This window comes from Ranitomeya imitator, chromosome 9 (assembly GCF_032444005.1).
Source record: "Ranitomeya imitator isolate aRanImi1 chromosome 9, aRanImi1.pri, whole genome shotgun sequence".
In the NCBI taxonomy this organism is placed as follows: domain Eukaryota; kingdom Metazoa; phylum Chordata; class Amphibia; order Anura; family Dendrobatidae; genus Ranitomeya; species Ranitomeya imitator.
Window position 1 is genome coordinate 81,167,951 of NC_091290.1, and position 27,044 is coordinate 81,194,994.

The 27,044-nt window shown below is 42.9% G+C and overlaps 1 protein-coding gene across 4 annotated transcripts in view; it reads left to right on the forward strand.

Annotated features, from left to right (window-relative positions):
- The window catches only part of ELP4 (elongator acetyltransferase complex subunit 4), a 637,998-nt gene that overhangs the window by 345,976 nt on the left and 264,978 nt on the right, over nt 1-27,044 (forward strand). For all 4 annotated transcript variants that reach the window (XM_069738980.1, XM_069738978.1, XM_069738981.1 and 1 more), the window contains exons 8-9: nt 8,066-8,174; nt 17,197-17,303. In XM_069738980.1, the coding sequence (XP_069595081.1) occupies nt 8,066-8,174; nt 17,197-17,303 (216 nt within the window). The remainder of the gene's footprint in view (nt 1-8,065; nt 8,175-17,196; nt 17,304-27,044) is intronic.

A 27,044-nucleotide genomic window follows, 5' to 3' on the forward strand; every position in this document is an offset into this window, starting at 1 on the left:
TCAATGGGAGGAGTGCAAGATCAGTCTGTGTTTTCACATGGCCTAGATTCATCTAGATTCATGTACATGTGCAGCTGTGTTCTTTTATATCTATCTATCTATATATATATATATATATATATATCTATATGTGTATAGATATATATATATATCTATATATATATAGTATTCAAGTCACTGGATCTCACTGCTGGCTGAGGTCACAAGAAAAAGCCTTACCATGGAAATAGGATGAAGCTGGCTGTAGACATAGGAGATCTTCTAGATGTGGGATGTAGCCATCTTTAGTAATAGGAATACCGCAATGCTAGTTCTCACCATGCTACCTATCCAGTAAACAAAAGTAATCCCAGTTTCCACTGTCCAGTTCCATTTCCCTTGTTTGTTAATGTTGCCGTGACTTTGAAGGTGGATGACCTATACTGTATATAGAACGAGGATTATGAACTAGAGAAGGAGGATGGAAAAAATTAGCATAGGACTTAGATTTGTCATGTTCACATGAAATTCCTTCATGTTGCACACCTTTTGTGTTTTTCTATGCACAAAAGATGGGATCATAGAACCATGGAATGAAGTGTGTGACCTCGAATTTCTGTTAGTCCTATATGATCTTTTTCAGTTTAGTGAGACTTTAACCTGGTAAATGTAGTTAATATGGTGCTATTTTGTTGCATCCATAGTGGTAGTGACATTGTTGCTCGGTTTCAGAGTTGATTCTAAAGTTCTTCTGAATGTATTTTTTTCGTATCCAAGTGTCTGGAATACCACAAAGAAGTCCTACAGGGGATTAAAATAAAAGTTTTGAAAACAAGCCGCTCAAATTAGATTATTATTATTATTATTTATTTATATAGCACCATTGATTCCATGGTGCTGTACATGAGAAGGGGTTACATACAAGTTACAAATATCACATACAGTAAACAAACTAACAATGACGGACTGATACAGAGGGGCGAGGACCCTGCCCTTGCGGGCTTACATTCTACAGGATTATGGGGAAGGAGACAGTAGGTTGAGGGTTGCAGGAGCTCCGGTGTTGGTGAGGCGGTAGCTCCGGTGTTGGTGAGGCGGTAGCTTCGATAGTGATGAGGCAGCAGCGGTGTCAGTGCAGGCTGTAGGCTTTCCTGAAGAGATGAGTTTTCAGGTTCCGTCTGAAGGATCCGACTGTGGTTGATAGTCGGAAGTGTTGGGGCAGAGAGTTCCAGAGGATGGGGGATATTCGGGAGAAGTCTTGGAGGCGATTGGATGAGGAGCGAATAAGTGTGGAGGAGAGAAGGAGGTCTTGGGAGGACCGGAGATCACGTGAGGGAAGATATCGAGAGATTAGTTCAGAGATATATGGAGGAGACAGGTTGTGGATGGCTTTGTAGGTCAGTATTAGCAATTTGAACTGGATACGCTGAGGGAATGGGAGCCAGTGAAGAGATTTGCAGAGGGGGGAAGCGGAGGAGTAGCGAGGAGAGAGATGGATTAGTCGGGCAGCAGAGTTAAGGATGGACTGGAGAGGTGCAAGGATGTTAGCAGGGAGGCCACAGAAAAGGATGTTGCAGTAGTCAAGGCGGGAAATGATGAGGGCGTGCACAAGCATTTTAGTAGATTGGGGGTTGAGGAAAGGACGGATCCTGGATATATTTTTGAGCTGGAGGCAACAGGAGGTGGAAAGAGCTTGGATGTGTGGTTTGAAGGACAGGGCAGAGTCGAAGGTTACTCCGAGGCAGCGGACTTCGGGTACAGGGGAAAGCATGATGTCATTGACTGCGATAGATAGATCAGGTAAGGAAGATTTGTGGGATGGAGGAAAGATGATGAGTTCAGATTTGTTCAGATTGAGTTTGAGGAAGCGAGAGGAGAAGGAGGATATGGCTGATAGGCACTCTGGGATTCTGGACAGCAGAGCGGTGACGTCTGGGCCAGAGAGGTAGATCTGAGTGTCATCAGCATAGAGGTGGTACTGGAATCCATGGGACTTTATGAGTTGTCCCAAGCCAAGTGTATAGATTGAGAAGAGTAGGGGTCCTAGAACAGAGCCTTGGGGGACTCCAACAGAAAGAGGGTGGTATGGGAGTGGGAGACGCTGAATGTGGGGTTGGAAAGGTACGAGGCGATCCAGGATAGGGCGAGGTCTTTGATGCCAAAGGAGGAGAGCATCTGCAGTAGGAGGCAGTGGTTAACTGTGTCGAAAGCAGAGGACAGGTCTAGAAGGAGGAGTACAGAGTATTGTCCAGTAGCTTTGGCGGTAAGTAGGTCGTTAGTGATTTTGGTCAGGGCAGTCTCAGTTGAGGGCGGGCGGAAACCAGATTGTAGATTGTCGTACAACAAGTTAGATGAGAGGTGGGAGGAGAGTTCAGCATGGACGTGCTGCTCCAGGAGTTTGGAAGCAAATGGGAGCAGCGATATTGGGCGATAGCTCGACATAGCAGTTGGATCGAGGGTTGGCTTTTTAAGGATAGACGTGATTGTGGCATGTTTGAACGCAGAGGGGAAGGTGCCAGAAGTTAGTGATAGGTTGAAGAGGTGGGTTAGGGATGGGATAAGTGTGGTGGTGAGGTTGGGGAGGAGGTGGGATGGGATGGGGTCAAGCGCACAGGTGGTGAGGTGGGATTTGGAGAGGAGACAATTAAGTCCCCCTTCAGTGATGTTGAATAGGGAGGTTATGGGGTTTGGGCATTGGTCTGGTATACAAAGGGGTTGTGGTGGTTGAACAATAAAGACTTGCCTTGTCTGGTCGATCTTATTTTTAAAGTGTGTGGCAAAGTCCTCAGCAGAGATGAGGGAGGTTGGAGGGGGCAGTGGGGGGCACTGGGGGGCACAGATATAGATCTTAGGAGGTAGTTATTGTCTTTTGTAGGAGAAATAGGAAGTGCAGACTAAAGATTTTCTAAAATTCTGGAAAACTTCATTGTGCAGTAATATGCATTTCATGTTCTCAGAATTGTCTAATATCTTTTACCACTTGCATTTACAAACCATTTTTGTTAGATAAATTAAATGCTATTATGATAACATCGGGCTATCTGATCTTCAGTGGTCATATAATATGGAGAGCAAGCTTTAGGGAAGAAGCTGTTCATTGACAGTAACCTTCCAGGAGATTACACCATGTTCCAAATTATTATGCAAATTACATTTTTCACGGATTTTCCTAAGTGGTCGGTGCAAATGACACAGTCTAATAAAAGTCATCACCCGTTACATGTTACATGGCCCTTCTTTGATATCATCTTCACAATTCTTGCATCCATTTGAACTTGTGAGTTTTTCGAGAGTTTCTGTTTGTATTTATTTTCATAAAGTCAGAATAGCCTCCCAGAGCTGCTGTTTTGATGTGAACTGCCTCCCACCCTCATAGATCTCCAAAGGTTCTCTATAGGGTTGAGGTCAGGGGAAGATGGTGGCCACACCATGACTTTATCTCCTTTTATGCCCCTAGCAGCCAATGACTCAGAGGTATTCTTCGCAGCATGAGATGGTGCATTGTCATTCATGAAAATGATTTTGCTCCTGAAGGCACGTTTCTGCTTTTTATACCATGGAAGAAAGATGTCAGTAAGAAACTGTATATGCGGTACTTTGCAGAGGTAATTTTCTCACCTTTAGGAACCTTAAAAGGCCCTACCAGCTGTTTCCCCATGATTCCGGACCAAAACATGACTGCTCCACCTCCTTACTGACGTCGCAGCCTTGTTGGGACATGGTAGCCATCCACCAACCATCCACTACTCCATCTGGACCATCCAGGGTTGCGCGACACTCATCAGTCAACAAGACTGAAAATTAGTCTTCATGTATATCTGGGCCCACTGCAACCGTTTCTGCTTGTGAATACTGTTTAAAGGTACCTTCACACATAACGATATTATCGTGAGACAGGTTAGTTTTACCCTACTGATGATGTGTTGACACATAACGATATTGTTGCAACGTCACGCTTTTTGTGATGTAGCAACGATCACGCTAACGATCTCGTTATGTGTGACAGCGACCAACGATCAGGCCCCTGCTGGGAGGTCGTTGGGGAATGATCAGGACCTTTTTTTGGTCGCTGATCACCCGCTGTCATCGCTGAATCGGCGTGTGTGACGCCAATCCAGCAATGTGTTCACTTGTAACCAGGGTAAATATCGGGTTACTAAGCACGTCCCCCGCCATCAGTGACGTCACCGCTGTGTTCTGCTTTATGGCCGGCGCTGACACAGTCAGTGCGGGAAGCTGACGGCGGGGGATGTGACAGACATCGGAATGTGAGTATGTACTTTTTTTTTTAACTTTTACAATGGTAACCAGCGTAAATATCGGGTTACTAAGCGCGGCCCTGCACTTAGTAACTTGATGTTTACCCTGGTTACCCGGGTGCTGCAGGGGGACTTTGGCATCGTTGAAGACCGTTTCAACGATGCCGAAGTCTTTCCCCTGATCGTTGGTCGCTGGAGAGAGCTGTCTGTGTGACAGCTCCCCAGCGACCACATGACGACTTACCAACGATCACGGCCAGTTCGTATCGCTGGTCGTGATCGTTGGTAACATAGTAACATAGTTAGTAAGGCCGAAAAAAGACATTTGTCCATCCAGTTCAGCCTATATTCCATCATAATAAATACCCAGATCTACGTCCTTCTACAGAACCTAATAATTGTATGATACAATATTGTTCTGCTCCAGGAAGACATCCAGGCCTCTCTTGAACCCCTCGACTGACTTCGCCATCACCACCTCCTCAGGCAAGCAATTCCAGATTCTCACTGCCCTAACAGTAAAGAATCCTCTTCTATGTTGGTGGAAAAACCTTCTCTCCTCCAGACGCAAAGAATGCCCCCTTGTGCCCGTCACCTTCCTTGGTATAAACAGATCCTCAGCGAGATATTTGTATTGTCCCCTTATATACTTATACATGGTTATTAGATCGCCCCTCAGTCGTCTTTTTTCTAGACTAAATAATCCTAATTTCGCTAATCTATCTGGGTATTGTAGTTCTCCCATCCCCTTTATTAATTTTGTTGCCCTCCTTTGTACTCTCTCTAGTTCCATTATATCCTTCCTGAGCACCGGTGCCCAAAACTGGACACAGTACTCCATGTGCGGTCTAACTAGGGATTTGTACAGAGGCAGTATAATGCTCTCATCATGTGTATCCAGACCTCTTTTAATGCACCCCATGATCCTGTTTGCCTTGGCAGCTGCTGCCTGGCACTGGCTGCTCCAGGTAAGTTTATCATTAACTAGGATCCCCAAGTCCTTCTCCCTGTCAGATTTACCCAGTGGTTTCCCGTTCAGTGTGTAATGGTGATATTGATTCCCTCTTCCCATGTGTATAACCTTACATTTATCATTGTTAAACCTCATCTGCCACCTTTCAGCCCAAGTTTCCAACTTATCCAGATCCATCTGTAGCAGAATACTATCTTCTCTTGTATTAACTGCTTTACATAGTTTTGTAAAGCAGTTAATACAAGAGAAGATAGTATTCTGCTACTGGTAAGTCGTTTAGTGTAATGGTACCTTTAGGGGTGGCAGAATAGTAGGTTTATGCACCACAGCAAGCCTTTGAAGGATCCTACACATTGAGGTTTGAAGGACTCCAGAGGCACCAGCAGCTTCAAATATCTGTTTGCTGGTTTGCAATGGTATTTTAGCAGCTGCTCTCTTAATCCGATGAACTTGTCTGGCAGAAACCTTCCTCATTCTGTCTTTATCAGCACGAACACGTCTGTGTTCAGAATCAGCCACAAATCTCTTAATAGTACAATGATCACGCTTTAGTTTTCGGGAAATATCTAATGCTTTCATCCCTTGACCAAGGCATTGCACTATTTGATGCTTTTCAGCAGCAGAGAGAGCCTTTTTCTTTCTCATGTTACTTGAAACCTATGGCATGCTTAATAATGTGGAACATCATTTTTAAGTACGGTAGTTTTCCTTTCATTAGAATCAGCTGGAAAACTAATTGTCACATGTTTAAGATTGATTTCAGTTATCTATTGAGCCCTGAGAACCAATACCATCTATGAGTTTATTTGAAAAACAAAACAATTAAATCTTTATGACACTTAAATCCAACTTGCATAATAATTTGGAACACCGTGTATATCTGAAGTGGGTGATACAAGGAAAAAAGTCCTAACAACATGACAGTATGAAGTTGGGGCTACACTGCGACTTTGTCTACAACACAGGTCAAGTGACCAAAGATCGCTGTATACCGCTGCTTCAGTGCCGCATAGGGACCTGCAAGGGGAACAAGCAAATTGCAAAAAGTTGGTGGTTATTGGAATTTTTGGAACGTTTTTGTCTCGATTATGATACCTTACAGGTCGTAATGGGATCCCATTCACTTTTCAATGTGCTAAGCAAGCTTTGGCTTTGTGACCTGTCTCATGCAAAACCTTACCCTTGCCTATATGACTGGGGTCGGTACCATCTGTTCTCTGTAGCTTGGCTATAGTTGCAAGTACATTTCTTGCAGCCCGACTCCACAACTTCTTATCAACAGCTTGAAAAAGTCAAACCAAAATATATTACAAAAGAATGAGAAATTGTAAAATGTACAAGTCTCCATGCGTGCTTGCCTGATTCCTGTTATTTTATGTTTTAATTGCTAGCCATATTGTATATTAGCCAGGCAAAAAGCGATGGCACGAGCTCTGCATAGACCTTCTAAAGCCATCCAGGCTGTGTACTCCAATACAATCCAGTCCAGCAATCCTTGAAATGATGTGAAATATTAAAAGTCCTTGTAACATTCCGGCTGCTCTTACTCTACAGCCGCACGTTAACTAATGATAGCAAAGACAAGTGTTTTCTTATTTCTAAATTAAACGGATGGTCTTAAAAGCAATTTTTACGTGCAATTAATAAAAATGTATAAATAATTAATTTGGGAGAAGCACATGAATAATGGATTGCGAGCGGTAAGCACACATCAGGGACTGGGAAGCTATTTTAGCAGTAAGTGCCTGTCTGCATTGCCTGCGCTCGCACACTGGCTAAGCTGCATGTTCCAGTTCTTTAGATCTGCAGAGTGCTGGGTAATTTGTCCACACCAGGAACATGGCAATGGTTTCTGAGTAATGGATCTGCAAGAGTTTGTTAAAATAGCTGATGTGTCATGGAACATTTTCTGCAAGTTAAGTGATTACCTTTGTTCCGGAGTAAAAGTGGTTATAGCATTCACAGGTCTCCAATACTGACATAGCTCATGGACATGAGCAGCATTTTTACTTTATGTACATTATATTCATTATTATATTGTAATGTTTTTATATTTAGATTTTTGTATTTCAGTATATTTTTGCTGACCCGTGTGAGAGCATCATGACGTAGGGGCAGAAACACTGATTCCAGCGTAGCGATATCGCTTACTGGGGAGCTTGCTCTGTTTTCTATGAAATCCCTGTTTTCTCTGCTGCATATCTGAATGCTGAGCTCTCTATATCCCCGCCCACAGAACACATTCACAGCTTTCTGGGTGCGCTCTGCATAGACAGAAAATTACCCATCAATGGGGGTGGGGTTTTATAGAGTATGGAGCAATTTAATAGTCCTCTAGTGATAATCTCCTGCTAATAACAGTGATTTTATGAAACTACAGCAAGCAGCCCAGTAAGTTTAATATTGCTGGAATCAGGGTCTTTGTCTATGCATCATGCTGCTTTCATATAAGACAGATTTCATATAAATTTCCATTTGGTGCCATATTACATTTTCCCCACAGTATTTTCCGGTATCTATCTGCTGTAGATGGTTTGGGGTCTTTCACATAATGAATATGTTGCCATATATGAGTTATTTTTAAACAATTGGATTAACAATATTTTGTTGTTAGAGTGAGGTAGAATACATGACCTATTTAAAGCCAATACAGAGCATGTTTTGTTTTCTTCCCGCAATGTATCAGTGTTCGGTGGTGGAGTGTAAGGTTCTGTGTTCTTCATGCCTCCGCTCACACACCAGGCTGCACAGTGTATTTCTGGCTTTTTTCTGCTCATTGATAAGTCACAGATTTATTACACACACACAATAATTACATTCTTAGCACTGTGTACTTTCTTTGCTTGTTTTACAGAATAAAGCAATTATTGCCCGAGTGAGAAACTTGTCCGATACGGTAGTTGGCCTTGAATCATTTATCGGCTCAGAGAGGGAATCCAATCCATTATACAAGGACTATCATGGTGAGTTCAATTGTTTGGGGTTGTGGAACGACTGAGGAGCTTCTATAGATAACAGGAATATCACCTTCATGGCCTTTGTATTACTTTTTAGCCAAATGTTTAAGGCATCCTTCAACATATGAAATATAGCTCAGCTTCTGAAACCCAATCATTGCGTAAATGATCCTTATCCAGTGTATGAAAAAGAGGACATATCCTACTAGTAATAAAGGCATCGAGAACTGGAGATGATGATTTGCTTAGTTCGGGACTTGCTGTTTATTGAAGCAAAGCACATGGTCATAATATAATTTAGTCCCAGTGATTGTCCAGTACAAATGTGCACCTGATTGAATCTTCAGATCTTCGCTTGGCATCACCAATCACTGTAAAAGGTGCTCTGTAGTCAAGACCTCAGCTTGGCTGTAAATGTAAAGTCTGTCCCTTTATCCTCAAGGATAAAAAGCAAAGAGAATCTGGCGTTGAGAAAAAATGTTTTTGTAAGCTGCAGGATCAAACCTCAAATAATCTGTAAAGATTATGGTAGATTACAAGAACTCTAATGAGCAATTGAAGAGAAGAGTGGCTCTTGGTCAACGCTGCTGTCCACTTTGTCTGCTGAAGTAGTAGTCACTCCAGAAGAAACCACAATCCTAATGGATGACACCTAGGAAAACATATAAAGTCCAGAACACGCTGCCACCAAGGGGGAAGATTCTAGCCAAGAACAGCTAAATGGCATATTATATGGAAATGACTTCGCTTTTGGTCTTTTTGCCAGGAGGAGCTGAAAGAGTGGTCCTTTTCTAATACAATGTCCACTAGCAATCCTTGAGGGGATGCTCCATCTCTGTGGGATCACTTTGGGGACTTCTCATGCATTGGGATCGTTCTCTGTACTGTAATAATGGTGACCTACAAACTGAAGGTAAGAACAAAGCAATGGGAAAATACCCAGGACAGCATTCAACCCGTATCGAGTCTTGTTACAATTTGTCCTGGGAAACAATAATGACTGTTATAATAAAAAAGATACCTACTTGGGACTAATTCTCTACTGTCAGCTCATAATTAATGTTGACCATAAATATGAAGTTACAGTTATCCAAGTTCTTATTTGGCTGACTGCTATACCACATCACCCCCCAATAAAAAGAGGTATTGAATTCCAACATGATTGATGCTTCTTTCTTCCAACATCTGCCAGTAAGGACTGTGGGAGGCACTATATGCCTAAAGCACCACTCCAGGGTTTTTATGTTTTGATTTCAGTGCTGTATTGGTGCTGCTAATCTAAATTCTCTGACCCTAGTAATATATAACCAGTCGCCGTCTTCAGCTGTTCCCAGTGCCGCTCTGGTCCCACACTGCTGTCTTGTGACTCCAACCAGATTCTGGATCTTATAGACTTACATTGAGTTGTGATTTTCAAATGGTCCAGCAGACACCAGAGCGAATCGGCAGGTCCCCTCCGGCAGAAGACGACCAGAGCGGCACAAGGAGCAGAAGAAGACGGTGCCTGGTAAGTATGAGACTAGGGGCAGGGAACTTAGATTAGGGCTGCAATGTAATACAAGTACTGGAGTGGTGCCTTAGATGGTAGAAATTAACACGTTCATCTCACTGTGATGTAGGTGTCGGTATGAAGATCGTAGCAGGAACTGTAAAGTTCTGCATGAAAGATGATAGAAGAAAAGCGACAATGTTGTCAAACTCCCTTTCTAGCAGGTTCTGTCCGCTGATTATGCCTTTACTCTCTCAATGTGATTAGCAGACATTTCTGTTAGGGATTCCTACTCCGTTTATGTCTAGGATACATCCCCGCCATCTTCTGGCCACCATGTTCTGCTGACAATACCTCCCCTGTGAGACGTCCCAGTTGCAGGCTATTACAAATGAAGAAGATTCATCTCCCCAAGTGTTGGGCAGCATCGTGTAAAGTGGCTCCATCGGGAAGCTACATCCGGGCATGCGGCTGGAATAATTGGGGGGGATAGTTCTTACTATCATCAGCGGGTCCATTCATCAGATATATTGTCACTCGTGCCTACAAGATTTCAGACTTTAGTAATGGATTTCTTTTATAATAATCTAATAGGTTTCTTGACTAAATCTTCCCCATTTCCTGTTTGGTAATCTGTAAAAGTATTCTCCATCCTCCTTCGTAAAGTGCATTAAAGAACCATAGAGGAACACGGACTTTCCTTGCATATTGTCAAGTCAGATTAGCGGGGCACATCTCAGCAGCCGAACATCTCAATAGGCAGGCTATGGGGAATAGGCGGCAGAGAGGGCTGGCAGTCATCTGACCAACCACTCGAAGTTGTCATGAAATCAATAGTTTTAAACTGGGAAGCTGTGTAGTCAGAGATTGGGGAGAGCATTTACTCTAGCTGCTCGCACTCAATTATTTATACATTTACTAAAAGAAACATTACAGTGAAGTTCAAGCTGAAGAGGGCAGGAGACAGTGGGCGATGAGGTGCCGTTCTTGGATCTGTGTGCTTTTCACTGGCCGCACTGATCAAGAATGACTTCAGCTGATCCATACAAAGCAGAATCCTCTGACTCCTTATAATGCTAGTTATCACAGCATGGTTTCTATTTTAAGTACCGTATATCACATTCATTCATTTGTGGGAATGATCTCTTTTTGTTTTTATTTTTGGGTGAATATTTTAGTAGCTGGTAGCACACACAGATTGGGTTGACATTTACAGTCTTCTTTGACTCGCTTGTAATCTTTGCTGTATAGACTTGGTCAGGGTCAGCAGAGTCATCTCATTATCATTGGGGGGAATTGATAGCTTTAACGTATATGCAGTTAACATCTTTTTCTAGTGGGCAAACTGGTGTGGTTTTTCAAGAAGAAAACGCTTGAGGAAACCCAGTCTTTTTTGTTTCCTGAAATAATTTTTTTAGCATCTTTTGGTAATTTCCAGAGTACTTCTTTGACCACTGGGTTTTTTTTAAACAATTTTCCAGCATTTTTGTTGCATCTTTTTTACTTGTATTTTCCAGTTGTTTTCAACAATAAAGAAACCACTTGTGTTTTTTTAAGCAAAACTCTCTTCCCACTGCCTTCTGTTATAAAGTGTAGTGCATCTTCAGAGAGGAAAACGCCTGAACAATGCCCCTGTATTTTTTTTTATCCACTTTTTGTCTTTGGAAATCTGAAGTGGTAAAAAACACTCAAAAGTGTGACTGTATGAAGAGCAAAATGTTTCTACATAGAAGTATATGTTCTTGCCTTTGATCTTTTAATTAGCGTTTTTTCCAGGCAGGTGTCGGATTTCAGATGCATTTCCTGGCAGGTGAGGGAGCGTTAAATAAGATCAATACATCATTTCACCAGTTTACATTCATGCTGATCACATTTATTAGAAATGAATCCACAATATGTGTGTGCCTTGCTTCACCATGTATGTATGTATGGGAAGGTCGAGAAAAATTATATTTTTAATATTTCTTTTTCCTGTTAGATATTTCTTTTAGGCTTATTTTACACATCTATGTATCAAGTGCGGACCACAATGTATGGACTGGCCACCGGTTTCCTGAGCTGAACTCTCTCATAGTCATATATGAGGCTGTTGAGTAACATGAGTCGGATAGCACTCGACCCAAAGTTGAGGCAGTGTAAATGTTTTTCTTTTTTTTTCTCATACCGATTCGGCATGAGAAAAGAATTCAGCCTTCTGTGAATGGCACCGCAAATCAGATCCCACACACCCTTTCACCTGATGCATGTGAAATAACAGACTGCACTCAGATGTCATCTGAGTGCAGTGCGATGTACGTACGCAGAGACAATGGAGAAGATGGAGAAATTAAGTTCTCCATCTTCTCCGCACCTAGGAGTAGTGTAAGGGGTTGAGAGCTGGATATACAAGGCTTGTCCTAAAGATGATCTGTCACCAAGATGAAATGGACATTTTCTTCTCTTCTCTTATCCCCACTGCTTCTCTGAGTATTCCATTCTTTGATTGTTTTTTCATCCATATGGATACTACCATATGGTCCCAGACCTACTGTATGGCCCTTTTTTAATTAGTGCTACTTTTTACTGTCTATGGTTCACGAGATTCTCTCTGGGCATGTTTTCAGGCTGTACAACTTGGATACACTTGAAGCAATGACCCCTAGGTAAAGACCACAAAAATGATCGCTAAATAAAGAGATCCATATCTCTGGAACCATATGGCAGATTTATATAAAAAAAGGACTACAAAGTGGAGCAATGGGAATAAAATAAGCAAAAAACATCTATAGCATCCCCAGAAGTAGGGGAAACAACTGACTGGAGTGACACATGCTAGGACACTGCTGGCAGACACCTGGGATCCTGTGATCGCTAGGTCCTATCGACACATCGGCAGTGCCGCTGTTCTGTACAGAGTGCTCACTGAGCTCCGGTAACTGAGGTGGCAGGATCTGGCTCTGGTGGCTGCAGTATAGCCATGTATATGCCACTGCCAATCTCTGACATAAGCATTTACATGATATCATTGACAGTGCCCTCCCACACCAGCTCCCATTATCCTGCCGGGAGGAGATCTCGGGGAGTCAATGAGTTACCATCACCACAGGCGGCTTACTGAAGGATCCTGTACCTGCAGTCTTAGGAGAAGCACAATATCACTGTATGCTGTGGTTATACTGCAGAACATTGCTGTGTATAGTATAAGTGATCGAATGTTCACAAGTCCCTTAAGGGGGCTGTAAAATATAGGAAAAATACAATTACCATATTTTTCGGACTATAAGACGCACCGGACTATAAGACGCACCCAGGTTTTAGAGGTGCAAAATAGGGAAAAAAATATTTGAAGCAAAAAAGGTGGTAAATTATTTAATCACATAGACATACTATTATATGTGTTGTTATTATATATAATAGTACGTTATTATGTTGGAAGCTACAGGTAGAAGATGGAGCTGCGGGACCAGTGTGGTGTCTGTAAAGTACTGTATGTAGATGTTGGAGGGTGAGTATAAGAATGGGGGCACAGGGCTTATATTTAAAGCACCACTCCAGCACTGAAAAATAACACTGGAGTGCTGCTTTGAGATCCCATTGGGAGAACTATAACTCCCAGCATGTCCTGCAGAACCTATGGCATGCTGGGAGTTATAGTTCACCCCAGAAGTGGCAGAGTGCTTTATTGTGTGTTGTATTGACTAATCTTTTAATTATGGCAGCCAGCCACACTGTGGTGAGGTAAAATGCTGGAGCATCCCATCCCATGACACCACAGAGCGCTCCCTCTTGTTGCCTCTCCACAGTACAGGAGTAAGCTTGCAGATTGTAGTGTGGTGTCTGCAGGACCTGTGATGACATCAGAAGAGGGAGGGCTCTGTGCTGCCATGTGATGCTCCAGCCCGCCCTCTTCATGACATCACACAGGTCCTTGTGCTGGAGCACTCAGCATCCAGCACAGTCAGGCAGGTATGCCAAGATCTTGTCCCCTCTGGCCCCTGCTGCTGCCTCCTCCACCAGACACACAGATCTCCCCAGCTGCTGCAGGAATCCAGTGCTGGGGAAACCATGTGTGTCCCTGTGAAGGAGTATTCATTTGCTGCTTCCAACTCACTGCTCAGCTGACAGGTGGGCGGGGAAGCAACTAATGAATATTCACTGCACTTTAATGATCTGGACCATGTGGTTTCCCCAGAGCTGATTCCTGAAGCGAAGCAGGGAAATTTTTCTGCCTCCTGCCTCCCAGTGCAATCCCACTCGCTGCTGCCCCCTACCCACGTTACATCCCTACCATAAGACGCACCCACACTTCCCTCTAAAATTTGGATGAAAAAAGATGCGTCTTATGGTCAGAAAAATATGGTATTTCAAAGTTTAAATTGTCATCCTTTTTCCCCTTTCAAAAATAAAGAACTTGAAACATTTTTAAAATAAACATATTTGGTGTCTTCCCGTTCAAAAAAGTCCGGACTATTAAAATAAAAAAAAATATTCAAACTGTACTTTAGATGGGGCAAAGAAAATACAAATCAAAGTACCAAAATTGCAGGTTTTTCAATCATCGACATCAGAATGGTTTTGTATAAAAATGTCAGCTCGGCACACAGTTAACAAGTCAATGTATGGAAAAATAAAAACGTTCCTAGTCTCAGAAAACAGCGACACGAGCAATTAATTTTTTTCACAAGTTTCTGAAATTTAATAACCAATAAAATGTAAAGATAAAAACCTTTTATCCTGGTGAAAGATATTGCTCTTGTAACGAGAGGAGCGAAAAATGAGCGCATAAGCAAAAATGTCCGGGTTCTTAAGGAGTTAAATGCACTTCCAATTATTAGCATGATTTTTATTTATTGTACTGTGAGATCCATTTCTTCTGATCTCTTCTAATGTTCTCACCATTTACTGCTTCCAGTGTAAAATGAATTAATATTGTTCCTCCTGTGACAGACATGTGGCCGTGCTCCAGAATGTTTGTATTTGTTATTTCAGTGGTCTACAGAGAATTCTTTCCCCAAACAAAATACAATATGTCTACCAGAGACTCCTTTATATTATGTGTTGTGGAAGCTGCAGAAAGCTGACTGGTTGCCAACTTCTAGATCTGGCATTCTCAGTCCACTTGATGTGCAAAAAATAATGCATATTCCTGATGAATGGCAACGGGGCCAACGGGATAAAGATGGGGATCGGGAGATAATGTATTCACTGGTATTTCCTTCCCGTATGTCCAATGTAGATGTCTACTTGTAGAACTATATATTTCATTACACGTATGGCTCACAGTACAATACATTGTTCCTACTATCAGCCATATTTACAGTGGAATTTCTCTTTGCTGTTATCTGTCTCCCTCCCTAGTACCAGCTTTGGGTAGTAAACCTAAAGAGAAGATATCTTATTATCACGGTAGTTTTTATGAATTAATAATACACATGAAAATATTGCTTTAATGGGAGGTCTTGCCCCATTAGGAGTTGCGCCAGCACAGTGCTTTTAACAACTGTGGAAATCCAACTGCCTAGTCCTTCTCCCTCCTGACATCCATCATTAGGGAAGAATTGGGAGCTCCTCGTATACATCAGATAGTAAGTTGGGTTAAGCCATCATATATATAATGTATATTGCCAACTTTAGGTACTGTCACATTTGCTTTGGTGCCTCTATCACAAACAATGGCATATTAAATAGGTAGAAGGGCACTGCACATGACCCTGTATTTGCCATTAAAACAACAGGATGAACATGATGACACTCCAACGGACACAATAGGATAGATTGAGCCCAACAATTAGTTTTTTCTAACAATCTCACCACACCTGGAATTTTTTTCCCATTTTCCAGTACATTATGGGGTAAACTGAATGGTTTCTTTTAAAAGTACAACTTGTCCCCCAAGAAAACAAGCCATTGTATGTCTGTGGACAGAAAAATAAAATAGTAATGACTCTGGGAAGAAAGAACGGAAACTGACAAAACGGAAAATTGGATAAAGGGGTTGTAGCAAGCAGACTTGCCGTTCAGGAGTCTGGAAAGCTAGGTGACGATTTCTATAGAGTTTTCATAAGCTACAATATTCTTTAATTTTACCACTAAGACTAATACAGTTTATGTAACGTGTTGATTCCCAGCTTAGGGTCTTTTCATGCTTATTCTAGTTATTTATTTTTCAGTTGTTCAAATTAAGTAAAACTATTAAACAATTAGAATAAAAATAAACGTACTTATTTACCTCTCTAATTTCTACACTTCTCTCGTTACTCTATTTCATTAATTGCAATTCTGAATGGTCATTTTCTGATTAAAAAAAAAAAGTTTTCAAAAGGGTTAACTTGTGTCCATCGTGAATGTGGAAAGAAATGAATGGCAAACGGCTGTGATTCAGGGCGGTGCTCGCAGTTTGCATAAATTACTGCCATTATTATGGGTACAAGTACCGGAGCCCCATGGTAACCTTGGTGAGAATCCGCTTCCCTTCTAGACTTCTAGCTCCAGGAGCAAAAGTAGATCAGATTTACCTAAATCTGGTAGAAAACAAACAAACAAAAAAGACACAAAAACTGTGAAGCGTATAGCTGTTCTCTCGCAGCTCCAGTATCACCGGATGACGACCTGAATGGCCACAGTTGTAGCTTCTTCCCCCTGTTTTCTCCTTCCAGTTTTCTTTTCTTCATCCCTCCTATGTACAATTTACATCTTCACCACTGATCAGTTCTTTTTTTTTTTATTCTCCAAACAAAACGGCAAAGATTTGCTGTGGCCATTTTGTAGTTATCTGCCGTGGAAAATGACCCCTGGGTTGTTTAATAAATTATTTTCGGCAGCACAAAAAAAGCCATCCAGCGCCCTTGTCAGAAGGGATCAGCATAAATTTCCGCTGACAGAGTGCCAGCCTGGCAGTCTACCTATGGCATTCGAAACCCTGAATGGAACATGAAACACACACTTTCTCACATGCAAAGAAAAATATCAAGAAGATTCCGTCCAGGAGAGACGGAGAAGGGTTACAGCCTTCTCTCCAACCATTTACCTTCTAAAAATAACTGTTTGTCACAGCCGAAATGCTGAGGAGCAAGGTGCAAAATGAAATGGCCCTCATTAGAGCTTGACTGGTTATCAGCAGCCCAGAGAGCCATGTTGTGTTGGCTGCTTACTGGTGCAGTTAATAAAATAAGGATCACTCCACAGAGCCGTGGGCAGCTTGGAAGGCGATAGCCGGATTTGCTTACTGTAAATACAAGCAGAAAATCGCACACAAATCTGCCGCAGCTTTGACAAGTCTTAAGATCCCTCTTTACATCTGTACATCTGTACCAAAGTGCAATTAGTGTGCCTTGCACAAGGATTCCTCCATCTTATTCTGCTTCATTACTTGAGCATAATCACCCAGCTTGCTTGAGTGGTCTCCGTAGCAAGCTTCACTTTAAATAGGGAAAGCAAGTGAATGTGTTCAAATATCCCAAGATTGCCTTTTAAGACTCTAATTTATTCATTCGAAGACAGGAGAGTTTTTTTTTTCCTTTTCTCTAATTTTGTCCCCAATTTTTTTTTTTATCTCTTAAGGTTTATGTCTTGTTCACAAGATTCCTCGACTTAACAGTTTGATTTCTGATGTGTCAGACACCAAGGACCTGGCATTTAAGTTGAAAAGAAGGATGTTCAGTATTGAGGTAAGAATCCCAGTTTAGTTGTTTTTTTTTTTATTTCATTTATTCATTTTCAGATCTCCCAAACATAACATTGAAGGAAAGCGCCGGGTATACTGTTATGTAATGCAGATATGCAGGTTGGTCCGCTCCAGCGCACAGACTGCTTATTATGCGCAGTGTCATAGCCAGGCTCGGCAAATAGAATACCTCAAATTAGAGAAAACACAAGAAAGTCTTAAGACATGCAGGGAAACTAGGCCAGAGACTTAATTCAATAAAATTAAATGTCTGATGATTAATTATTTGCTCTAATTTGGGGAGATGGGACAAACTGGGGAGCCGTATATATTTACATTGTTGGCAATTATCTCTTGATGTGTGCAGACAAGAAGGGGAAATAATATCCCAGCCTTTTAATGGTTTTGTGTTATGTCTTCATTTTATTTTTTGTTTGAAAAAATAATTTTCTCCATTTATCACACATAAAAGTCCTCCAAAAAAATCCAAATTATTTCTAAGGTACCAGCTCTTCCTTTTGAAGTCTTTAGGTAGCTTATTCCTTAAATAAATCCATGATGTGACCCCCGCCCCATCCCACAGCCCAGTGTGTCCCTAATCTCCTTTGAAATGAAAAGGTTTTACGTAAGCCACTTGTCCTTAACTGCCTTAAACCATAAAAAAGAGAATTGTCACCATTAAATTAGCATATTTTAGACCACCACCAAATGATTGGCAATGAAGACTGGCATGGCTTTGGTCTCTGGGACTTCACCCTTAGCTGACTACTTTGGCCCTTTCTTGACCCTACTCCATCTTTGGTTGGCCACTTCCAAGGGACAACTTAAGAGCCGTCTTTCACTTTCTTATTCTTTACTCTTGTAAGCAGGTTTGTGCTATAAATCAGCCAAGAAAGTGCTAGCTATTGACAAATTAAGATGCCCTCCTCCTAAGTAATGCTCACTGGTGTGCCTAATTATCTGATCTGATGGGGAGTAGTTAATGGTTAATCAGGCAGACTGTCCTTCAGGAAGGCCATCTCTGTATAGGTGCTACAGGGTCCCGTGTACCAAGACACTTCTTTAGTAGCTACTTAAAACCAATTGAAAAAAAGGCTGACAAGTTCTTGTGACTACAGAGTCCTCAGAAGCAGAGAGGAAAGGGGTTGATTTTTTTGGTAATATTTTGATTTTCCACTTGAAATTGTAGATGTTTTGATAACTTTTACATAGCTGGATTCAATGAAGGATGAAATGGAGACCTCGGGTTTTGTAGTGTATGTACATAAGGAGAGCAAGGTAACACACAACAAGTCTTAGAGGTTTGATTGTGATTAATGCATATCTAATGAAATGCAATTATCAGGAGAGGTGGCTGTAAAGTATAGAAGTTTTATAGCACAGATGGATGGATAGATAGAGGGGATGGATGGATAGATGGATGGATAGATAGAGGGATGGATAGAGGGGATGGATGGATAGATAGATAGATGGATGGATAGAGGGATGGATGAATAGAGTGATGATGGGGGATGGATGGATAGATAGAGGGTTGGATGGATAGATAGAGAATTGCATGGATTGTTAGAGGGGATGGATGGAGAGGATGGATAGAGGGGATGGATAGATGGACAGAGGAGATGGATGGATAGAGGGGATGGATGGAAAGAGGGATGGATAGATAGATAAAGGGATGCATGGATCGATAGAGGGGATGGATGGATGGATAAAGGGGATTGATAGATAGAGCGATGGATGGATAGTGGGATGTATAGAGTTATGGATGGATAGGGGGATGGATAGAGGGGATGGATGGATAGCAGGATGGATAGAGGGGATGGATGGATAGCAGGATGGATAGAGGGGGTGGATGGATGGATAGAGGGGGTGGATGGATGGATAGAGGGGATGGATGGATAGCAGGATGGATAGGGTGGATGGATGGATAGCAGGATGGATAGAGGGGATGGATGGATAGATAGAGGGTTGGATGGATAGATAGAGAATTGCATTGATGGATAGAGGGGATGGATGGAGAGAATGGATAGATGGACAGAGGCGATGGATGGATAGAGGGAATGGATGGAAAGAGGGATGGATAGATAGATAAAGGGATGCATGGATGGATAGAGGGAATGGATGGAAAGAGGGATGGATAGATAGATAAAGGGATGCATGGATGGATAGAGGGGATGGATAGATAGAGGGATGGATGGATAGCGGGATGGATAGCAGGATGGATAGAGGGGATGGATGGATAGCAGGATGGATAGAGGGGGTGGATGGATGGATAGAGGGGTTGGATGGATAGATAGAGAATTGCATGGATGGATAGAGGGGATGGATGGAGAGGATGGATAGAGGGGATGCATAGATGGACAGAGGAGATGGATGGATAGAGGGGATGGATGGATAGATAGATAGATAGAGGGATGCATGGATGGATAGAGGGGATGGATAGATAGAGGGATGGATGGATAGTGGGATGTATAGAGGGATGGATGGATAGAGGGGGTGGATGGATGGATAGAGGGGATGGATGGATAGCGGAATGGATAGAGGGGATGGATGGATAGCAGGATGGATAGAGGGGGTGGATGGATAGAGGGGAGGGATGGATAGCGGGATGGATAGAGGGGATGAATGGATAACAGGATGGATAAAGGGGGTGGATGGATAGAGGGGATGGATGGATGGATAGAGGGGATGGATGGATAGCAGGATGGATGGAGGGGATGGATGGATAGAGGAGGAATGGATAGGATGGATGGAGGGGATGGATGGATAGAGGGGATGGATGGATAGCATGATTGATAGAGGGGATGGATGGATGGATAGATAGTAACAGCGACATATTCCACGTTCTGACCTGTGGGTATAACGAACTGTTGGGCCTCGTGCCTGATAGGGTGAAGAGAGAAGTAATCTGGCCATGTATAATAGTTGGCCCAATTTTCTGGGTTTAGAGAAAGCTCTGACCTATTTAATGTGTATGTGGTTAGCCCATACACTGTTGATAATGCCTATCGTTTTCTCTGGATCTTGGGTCAGGGATGATTCAAAAATCCATGTTAAAAAAATAGATTTTTGGTGCAATTTTTTATGCTTTTTTTCCAGGACGTCCCCCTGACAGCACGCTGGAGGACGTCCTCCTCCTCCTTGCAGGGACAGGAAACACAACACGAGAGGTTAAAAGGTCCCACTCCACCCCCTTTCCCTCAGTGTTTTTTCCTGTCCCTGCATGGAGGGACACACGAGAGCAGAGCAGCGCAGCGTGAAGCTTACCAAGTCCGGAGGGCCCGGGGGATCGTGCGGCTGTGCCAATATCTTTTCCCCGCGAGGATGGCCCAAGGCAGAAACTTCCCGGTGGGGAGTCCCTCTGTCCAGAGACTAGTTGAGCGGACGAGCTCCTGGGTAAGAGCCGCTTCCTCCCGGTGGGAGGCTCTCGGCTCGGGCGCCAGACCAGCAAGAGGCGCCGCATGTCAGAGAGGTCCGGTGACGGTTGCGTTCCACGAGGTGGAACGCGGGAGTAGGACGCAGGCAGTACTTCCGGGGGCGTCGTAAGGTAAGGTGACATCACATCCGGGGGGAGGTACGCATTCGGCGTGCGTTCCACCAGGTGGAACGCGGAAGCATGTATGTAAGACCGGAGGTACTGCAATGGGGCGCCCTGCATTCCTCTATGGGAAAGAGGAGAAGGCGCAATCCTTGATTGTACAGAGGTGGCGGCGAGACACGGTATAGCGGATAGTCCGAGCCGGCCAGCATATTGAACCGTTTCGGATGCCGGAGACAAAGGGTGAGTGCAGCAGAAGCTGCTATATCCTTTATGTGATTGATAGAGATTACACACTTACTCTGTGTATCTCTCAACAGAAGATATGGATGTCAGAAGTGAGGAAGCGGGGGTAAGTGCGCAGAGCACAAAGTAACATACTCATCTGCAGTACACTGAGCAGTGCCTATGCTTATATTTAGGATAAGGAGACTACCCAGACTTCCCTTCCTCTGTCAAAGAAGACTGGAAAGGCATCTTCAAAATCTAAGAGGTGCTCCGTATGTAGTATGAAGCTCCCAGAGGCGTACAATAAAGCTCTCTGTAGCTCTTGTATCTCTAAAATAGTCAGAGAAGAACAACCTTCGTTATTATCAGAAATGAGAAGCCTAATCCGGGAAGAGGTCCAGAATTCTTTGGCGTCTATGTCTCAGGGCGGTCCGTCCAGTCCGGGCCCGGCCAGTAAGAGACTCAGAAGTGATCCAGACCAGAGGGACCTGTACGGCTCTTCAGAAGAAGAATTGGAAATTAGAGATTCTGATCAAGAAGAAGGAGAATTGCCAAGGGAAGAGCAAGAGCAAGGAAGAAAGTACTATTTTCCAGTTGAGGACACGGAGCAGCTGGTTCAAGCTGTAAGAGATACTATGCAGATAAAGGAAGAGCCACGACCGAGATCGCGACAAGACCAGATGTTTGGAGGTCTCACACATCAGGAACAGACTGTATTTCCGGTGAGCGAACACATTCGTCTGATGATTGCTCAAGAGTGGAAGGATGCGGAACGAAGATTGGTGATGTCACGTGAATTTAAAAACCGTCTACCATTTAACCCTGAAGAAATCAAGATTTGGGAAGAGATTCCGAAAGTAGATGTGCCCATAGCTAAGGTTACAAAGAAGACATCCATCCCCTTTGAGGATTCTTCGAGTCTCAAGGATGCTATGGATCGCAAGGCAGATATCCTGTTACGTCGAGCTTGGGAAACCTCAGCAGCTCTGATAAAGACTAACATCGCAGCTACGTCAGTAGCAAGATCCATGTTTCTATGGATGGAACAATTAGAAGAACATTTAATTAACAAAACTCCGCGGGCAGATATAATTGCCTCCTTGCCTATCATAAAGTCAGCCACGGCTTTCATGGCAGACACTTCAGCTGAGTCAGTTAGATTTGCAGCCAGAAATAGTTCTTTGTCAAATGCGACCCGTAGGGCCATTTGGCTTAGATCTTGGTCGGGGGATAACGCATCAAAAAATAAGTTATGCGCCATTCCTTTTACGGGTTCCAGAATATTTGGCCAGGCTCTGGATGACATTTTGGAATCTGCTTCAGATAATAAAAAAGGATTCCCTGAGGATAAACCTAAAAAGTTTCTGCCCTTTCGGAAGAGACCTTTCCCTCCTCCCCCTCCCCCCCGCAGGCAGCCTGAGTATAGAGATCAATGGAGACCTAGTAGAGGGTCCTTCAGAGGTTCCTTTTCTCAGAACAGGAAGGGAAGAAGTTCCCTTTTTGGTTCAAGTTATAGATCGAGAAGACAATGACGCCATAAGGATAGGCGGGAGATTAAGTCTTTTTCTAGAACCTTGGAGTCTGATTTCAGACAACAGTTATGTACTATCTATAATTGCAGAGGGTTACAAAATAGAACTAAGTTCCCGCGTACCACAGAGATGTATTGCTCCAACGGTGGTAGCCACAAATTCTCCTATGTACTCAGACCTTCAAAAGCTATTCAACTCCCAGGTCATAATTCGGGTTCCCTCTTCCGAAATAGGCTCAGGTCACTATTCGTCTCTGTTTTCAATCCCAAAAGTGTCAGGAGAATCCCGTACGATAATAAACTTAAAACCTCTAAATTTGTATGTAAAGTACAAGAGATTCAGGATGGAGTCCATAAGGTCAACTGTTCATCTGATAAACAAAGACTCGATGATGTGCACTCTCGACCTGAAGAGTGCGTATTATCAGGTTCCAATACATCCCTCATCTCAGGATCTGCTGAGGTTCTCGGTGAGATTCCCGGACCTAACCTGCCACTTCCAGTTTCAATGTCTTCCCTTTGGTCTAGCATCGGCTCCAAGGATTTTCACGAAGTTGGTAGCAGAGGTGGTGGCTTACCTAAGAAACCAAGGCATAACTATAGTTCCATACTTAGACGATTTTCTCGTAGTGGCAAGAACGGAAGACATACTACTAAGACACAGAGATCGGGTCGTATCGGTATTGGAACACCTAGGATGGGTGGTAAACCGGGAAAAGTCACATCTAAAACCAGAATCCCGAAATATATTTCTGGGAGTACTCCTGGACTCTACAAACAGACAATCCTTTTTGCCAGAAGACAAGCGGATCTCGATAAAGAAGATGATGTTAGAATTCCTAAAAGGTCCGGTTACAATAAGGTCAGCCATGAAGATTTTGGGGAAGATGACAGCTTGCATCCCTTGTGTCAGGTGGGCTCAAGCACACTCAAGGCTACTACAGGAACAAGTTCTCAAGGTATGGGCTCGTCGTCGCTCATCCCTGGACAGAAGGATACGAGTATCAATAAGCGTAAGAAAGTCGTTACTATGGTGGACTCAAGACCACAACCTAAGAGTGGGTGTTCCTTGGATTGCTACTCCTTGTGTGGTAGTCACCACGGACGCAAGTCAGTGGGGATGGGGAGCTCACTTGGAAGGAAGTTTTTTCCAAGGGGAGTGGCCAGAAGAGATCAGTCGGATGTCTTCAAACTACAGAGAATTGTATGCAGTCTGGGAAGCTCTCAGAAGAAATCGTCTCCGTTTAAGGAACAGACACGTAAAGATACTATCGGACAACGTAACAGCAGTATCTTTTCTGAGACATCAGGGAGGTTCCAGACACAAGCATCTTCAAGATCTAGCACGAAGAATTTTTACCTGGTCAGAAAACACGATCCTGTCAATAACAGCGGTACATCTAGAGGGATCTCAAAATATTCTAGCCGATTACCTGAGCAGAAGAAATGTTTCTCCAACAGAGTGGGAACTGAATCAAGGAATCTTTCAAATTCTATGCCATCGTTGGGGAACTCCCGGGATAGACTTGTTCGCCACAAGAAAAAATTCGAAGGTTCCCAGATTTTATTCCCTCAACCCCTCAGACTTTCCGGAAGCGGTCGACGCTCTGAGTCAGACGTGGAACGAACCTCTGTCTTATGCTTTTCCTCCAATAGCACTTATCCCAGTTGTGCTCAGAAAAATTCAAGAGGATCGAGCAACAGTAATAACAATTGTGCCATACTGGCCGAGAAGAAGTTGGTTTCCACTGTTGGGAACCATGACGTTGGAAGATCCTATCAGACTCCCGTTATGGAAGGATATCATCCATCAGGGGCCGGTATTACATTAACTCCCGGAGAGATTACATCTATCGGCATGGATCCTGAGAGGGACATGTTAAAAGCCAAAGGTCTGTCTGATAAAGTAATTTCAACCATCCAGGCTAGCAGGAAACCTGTGACTATAGCCATCTACCACAAGATTTGGAAGAAGTTTTGTACAGAAAGTGGCAGGTCGGTCGGGATGTCGGGAGCCTTGGATGTTCCTAGAGTCTTGAATTTTCTACAATCTGGTTTTGACATGGGGCTTAGTCCAAGTACTCTTAAGGTTCAGATTTCGGCTCTTAGTACCTTCTTGGATTATCCATTGGCCTCCCACCCGTGGATAATTAGATTTGTGAAGGCCACCCAGAGATTACGTCCCACCTTGAGACAACTAGTTCCTTCTTGGGATTTAAATTTAGTTCTCAGGGCCCTATGTAAAGATCCCTATACTCTTAGAGAAGGCATGCCTATTTCTCTACGTACCTGGAAAACGGCATTTTTAGTAGCAATTACAACAGCTAAACGCATAGGCGAGATTCAGGCTCTTTCAGTTAAAGACCCTTACCTTCAGGTCCGAGAAGACCATATAATACTAAAATTAGATCCAACCTTTATTCCCAAGATAGCGTCTGCAAAAAATCGAGATCAGGAGATAATCTTACCCTCTTTTTGTGACAACCCTTCCAATGAGAAAGAACAGGCGTTACACTCCCTAGATGTCAGACAGGCGGTCTTAGACTATCTAGAAGCCACTAGTTCTTGGAGAAAGGATTCTAATCTGTTCATTTTGTTCAGGGGTAAAAATAGAGGTAAAAAAGCTTCCAAAACTTCAATAGCGAGATGGATCACGTCTATAATCTCAAAAGCCTACTTATCAGAAGGGGTAGATTGTCCAGTAGGGATTAAAGCACATTCTACTAGAGCGGTTTCGGCTTCATGGGCCGAACAAGCAGGGGCATCCCTAGATCAGATTTGTAAAGCAGCTACATGGGCCAGAGTAGATACTTTCTGCAGGCATTATAAATTGGATGTGTTAGCAGCCCATCAAACGTCTTTTGGGAGAAAAGTTCTCCAGGCAGTTGTCCCACCCTAGAGGAGGTTTCTTTGGTATTCTCCAGCGTGCTGTCAGGGGGACGTCCTGGAAAATGGGTATTATACCTACCGATAATTCGGTTTCCAGGAGTCCATCCTGACAGCACTGTTATTTCCCCCCCAATGGTTTCTATTTTCATATGCTGTATTTGTTGGTAAATAAAAAAATTTTCTTTTTGCAAAGTATATCTATCCTTGGTGTGTTACTTGTCAAATCACTGAGGGAAAGGGGGTGGAGTGGGACCTTTTAACCTCTCGTGTTGTGTTTCCTGTCCCTGCAAGGAGGAGGAGAACGTCCTCCAGCGTGCTGTCAGGATGGACTCCTGGAAACCGAATTATCGGTAGGTATAATACCCATTTTTTTGTCTATGATGCATTATTTTAGCTTTTACTACAACTGGATACTTTTTCAGCACAGAAAATGCACCAAGAATTGGCACGTTGCTTTTTTTTTTTACATATTTGAAATAAGCAGAAAAAATGCACTCAATGTACAAATTAGGCACATTTCCCATTGAAATGATTGGGAAGCTTATGACATATGGGCTTGAAGCAGATTTTATTGTGGATTCTGCTACCATATCATGAAACTCCATGTAACACGATGATAGGATCCGGTAACACTTCATTTCTGAACTACATTGAAACCTTCCTTTGAGGTACACATCCTGGAATCCTCCTAAATCTACCTTGGAAGGTTCTTACAATGCCAAAGTCTATAGACTGTGTTCACACCACTTTATTTCCATACATAATGAATACGGATATTGTATTGTTCTCACTTCGTCTTGGTAGAAATCCTATCTAACATACGGTCAGTCTTTTTTTAAGTCTCCTTGGTGATTACATGGTAAAGTAATTGTATAACATAAGATAAAAGAATAAGTAAAGCACAGTGTTATCATAGTCTAGAGCTGCTGCTGAGACTTTTAAGATCATATCAAATGGCAATTCTTCAAAATTCCCACAAATGGCTGAAAAACACTATCTGTGTGTGACAAGCCTTTGGAATATATGACTGGGGTAAAACACTATCTGTGTGTGACAAGCCTTTGGAATATATGACTGGGGTAAAACACTATCTGTCTGTGACAAGCCTTTGGAATATATGACTGGGGTAAAAAACTATCTGTGTGTGCCAAGCCTTGTGACTGGGGTAAAACACTATCTGTGTGTGCCAAGCCTTTGGAATATATGACTGGGGTAAAACACTATCTGTGTGTGACAAGCCTTTGGAATATATGACTGGGGTAAAACACTATCTGTGTGTGCCAAGCCTTTGGAATATATGACTGGGGTAAAACACTATCTGTGTGTGACAAGCCTTTGGAATATATGACTGGGGTAAAACACTATCTGTCTGTGACAAGCCTTTGGAATATATGACTGGGGTAAAACACTATCTGTGTGTGACAAGCCTTTGGAATATGTGACTGGGGTAAAACACTATCTGTGTGTGACAAGCCTTTGGAATATATGACTGGGGTAAAACACTATCTGTGTGTGACAAGCCTTTGGAATATATGACTGGGGTAAAACACTATCTGTGTGTG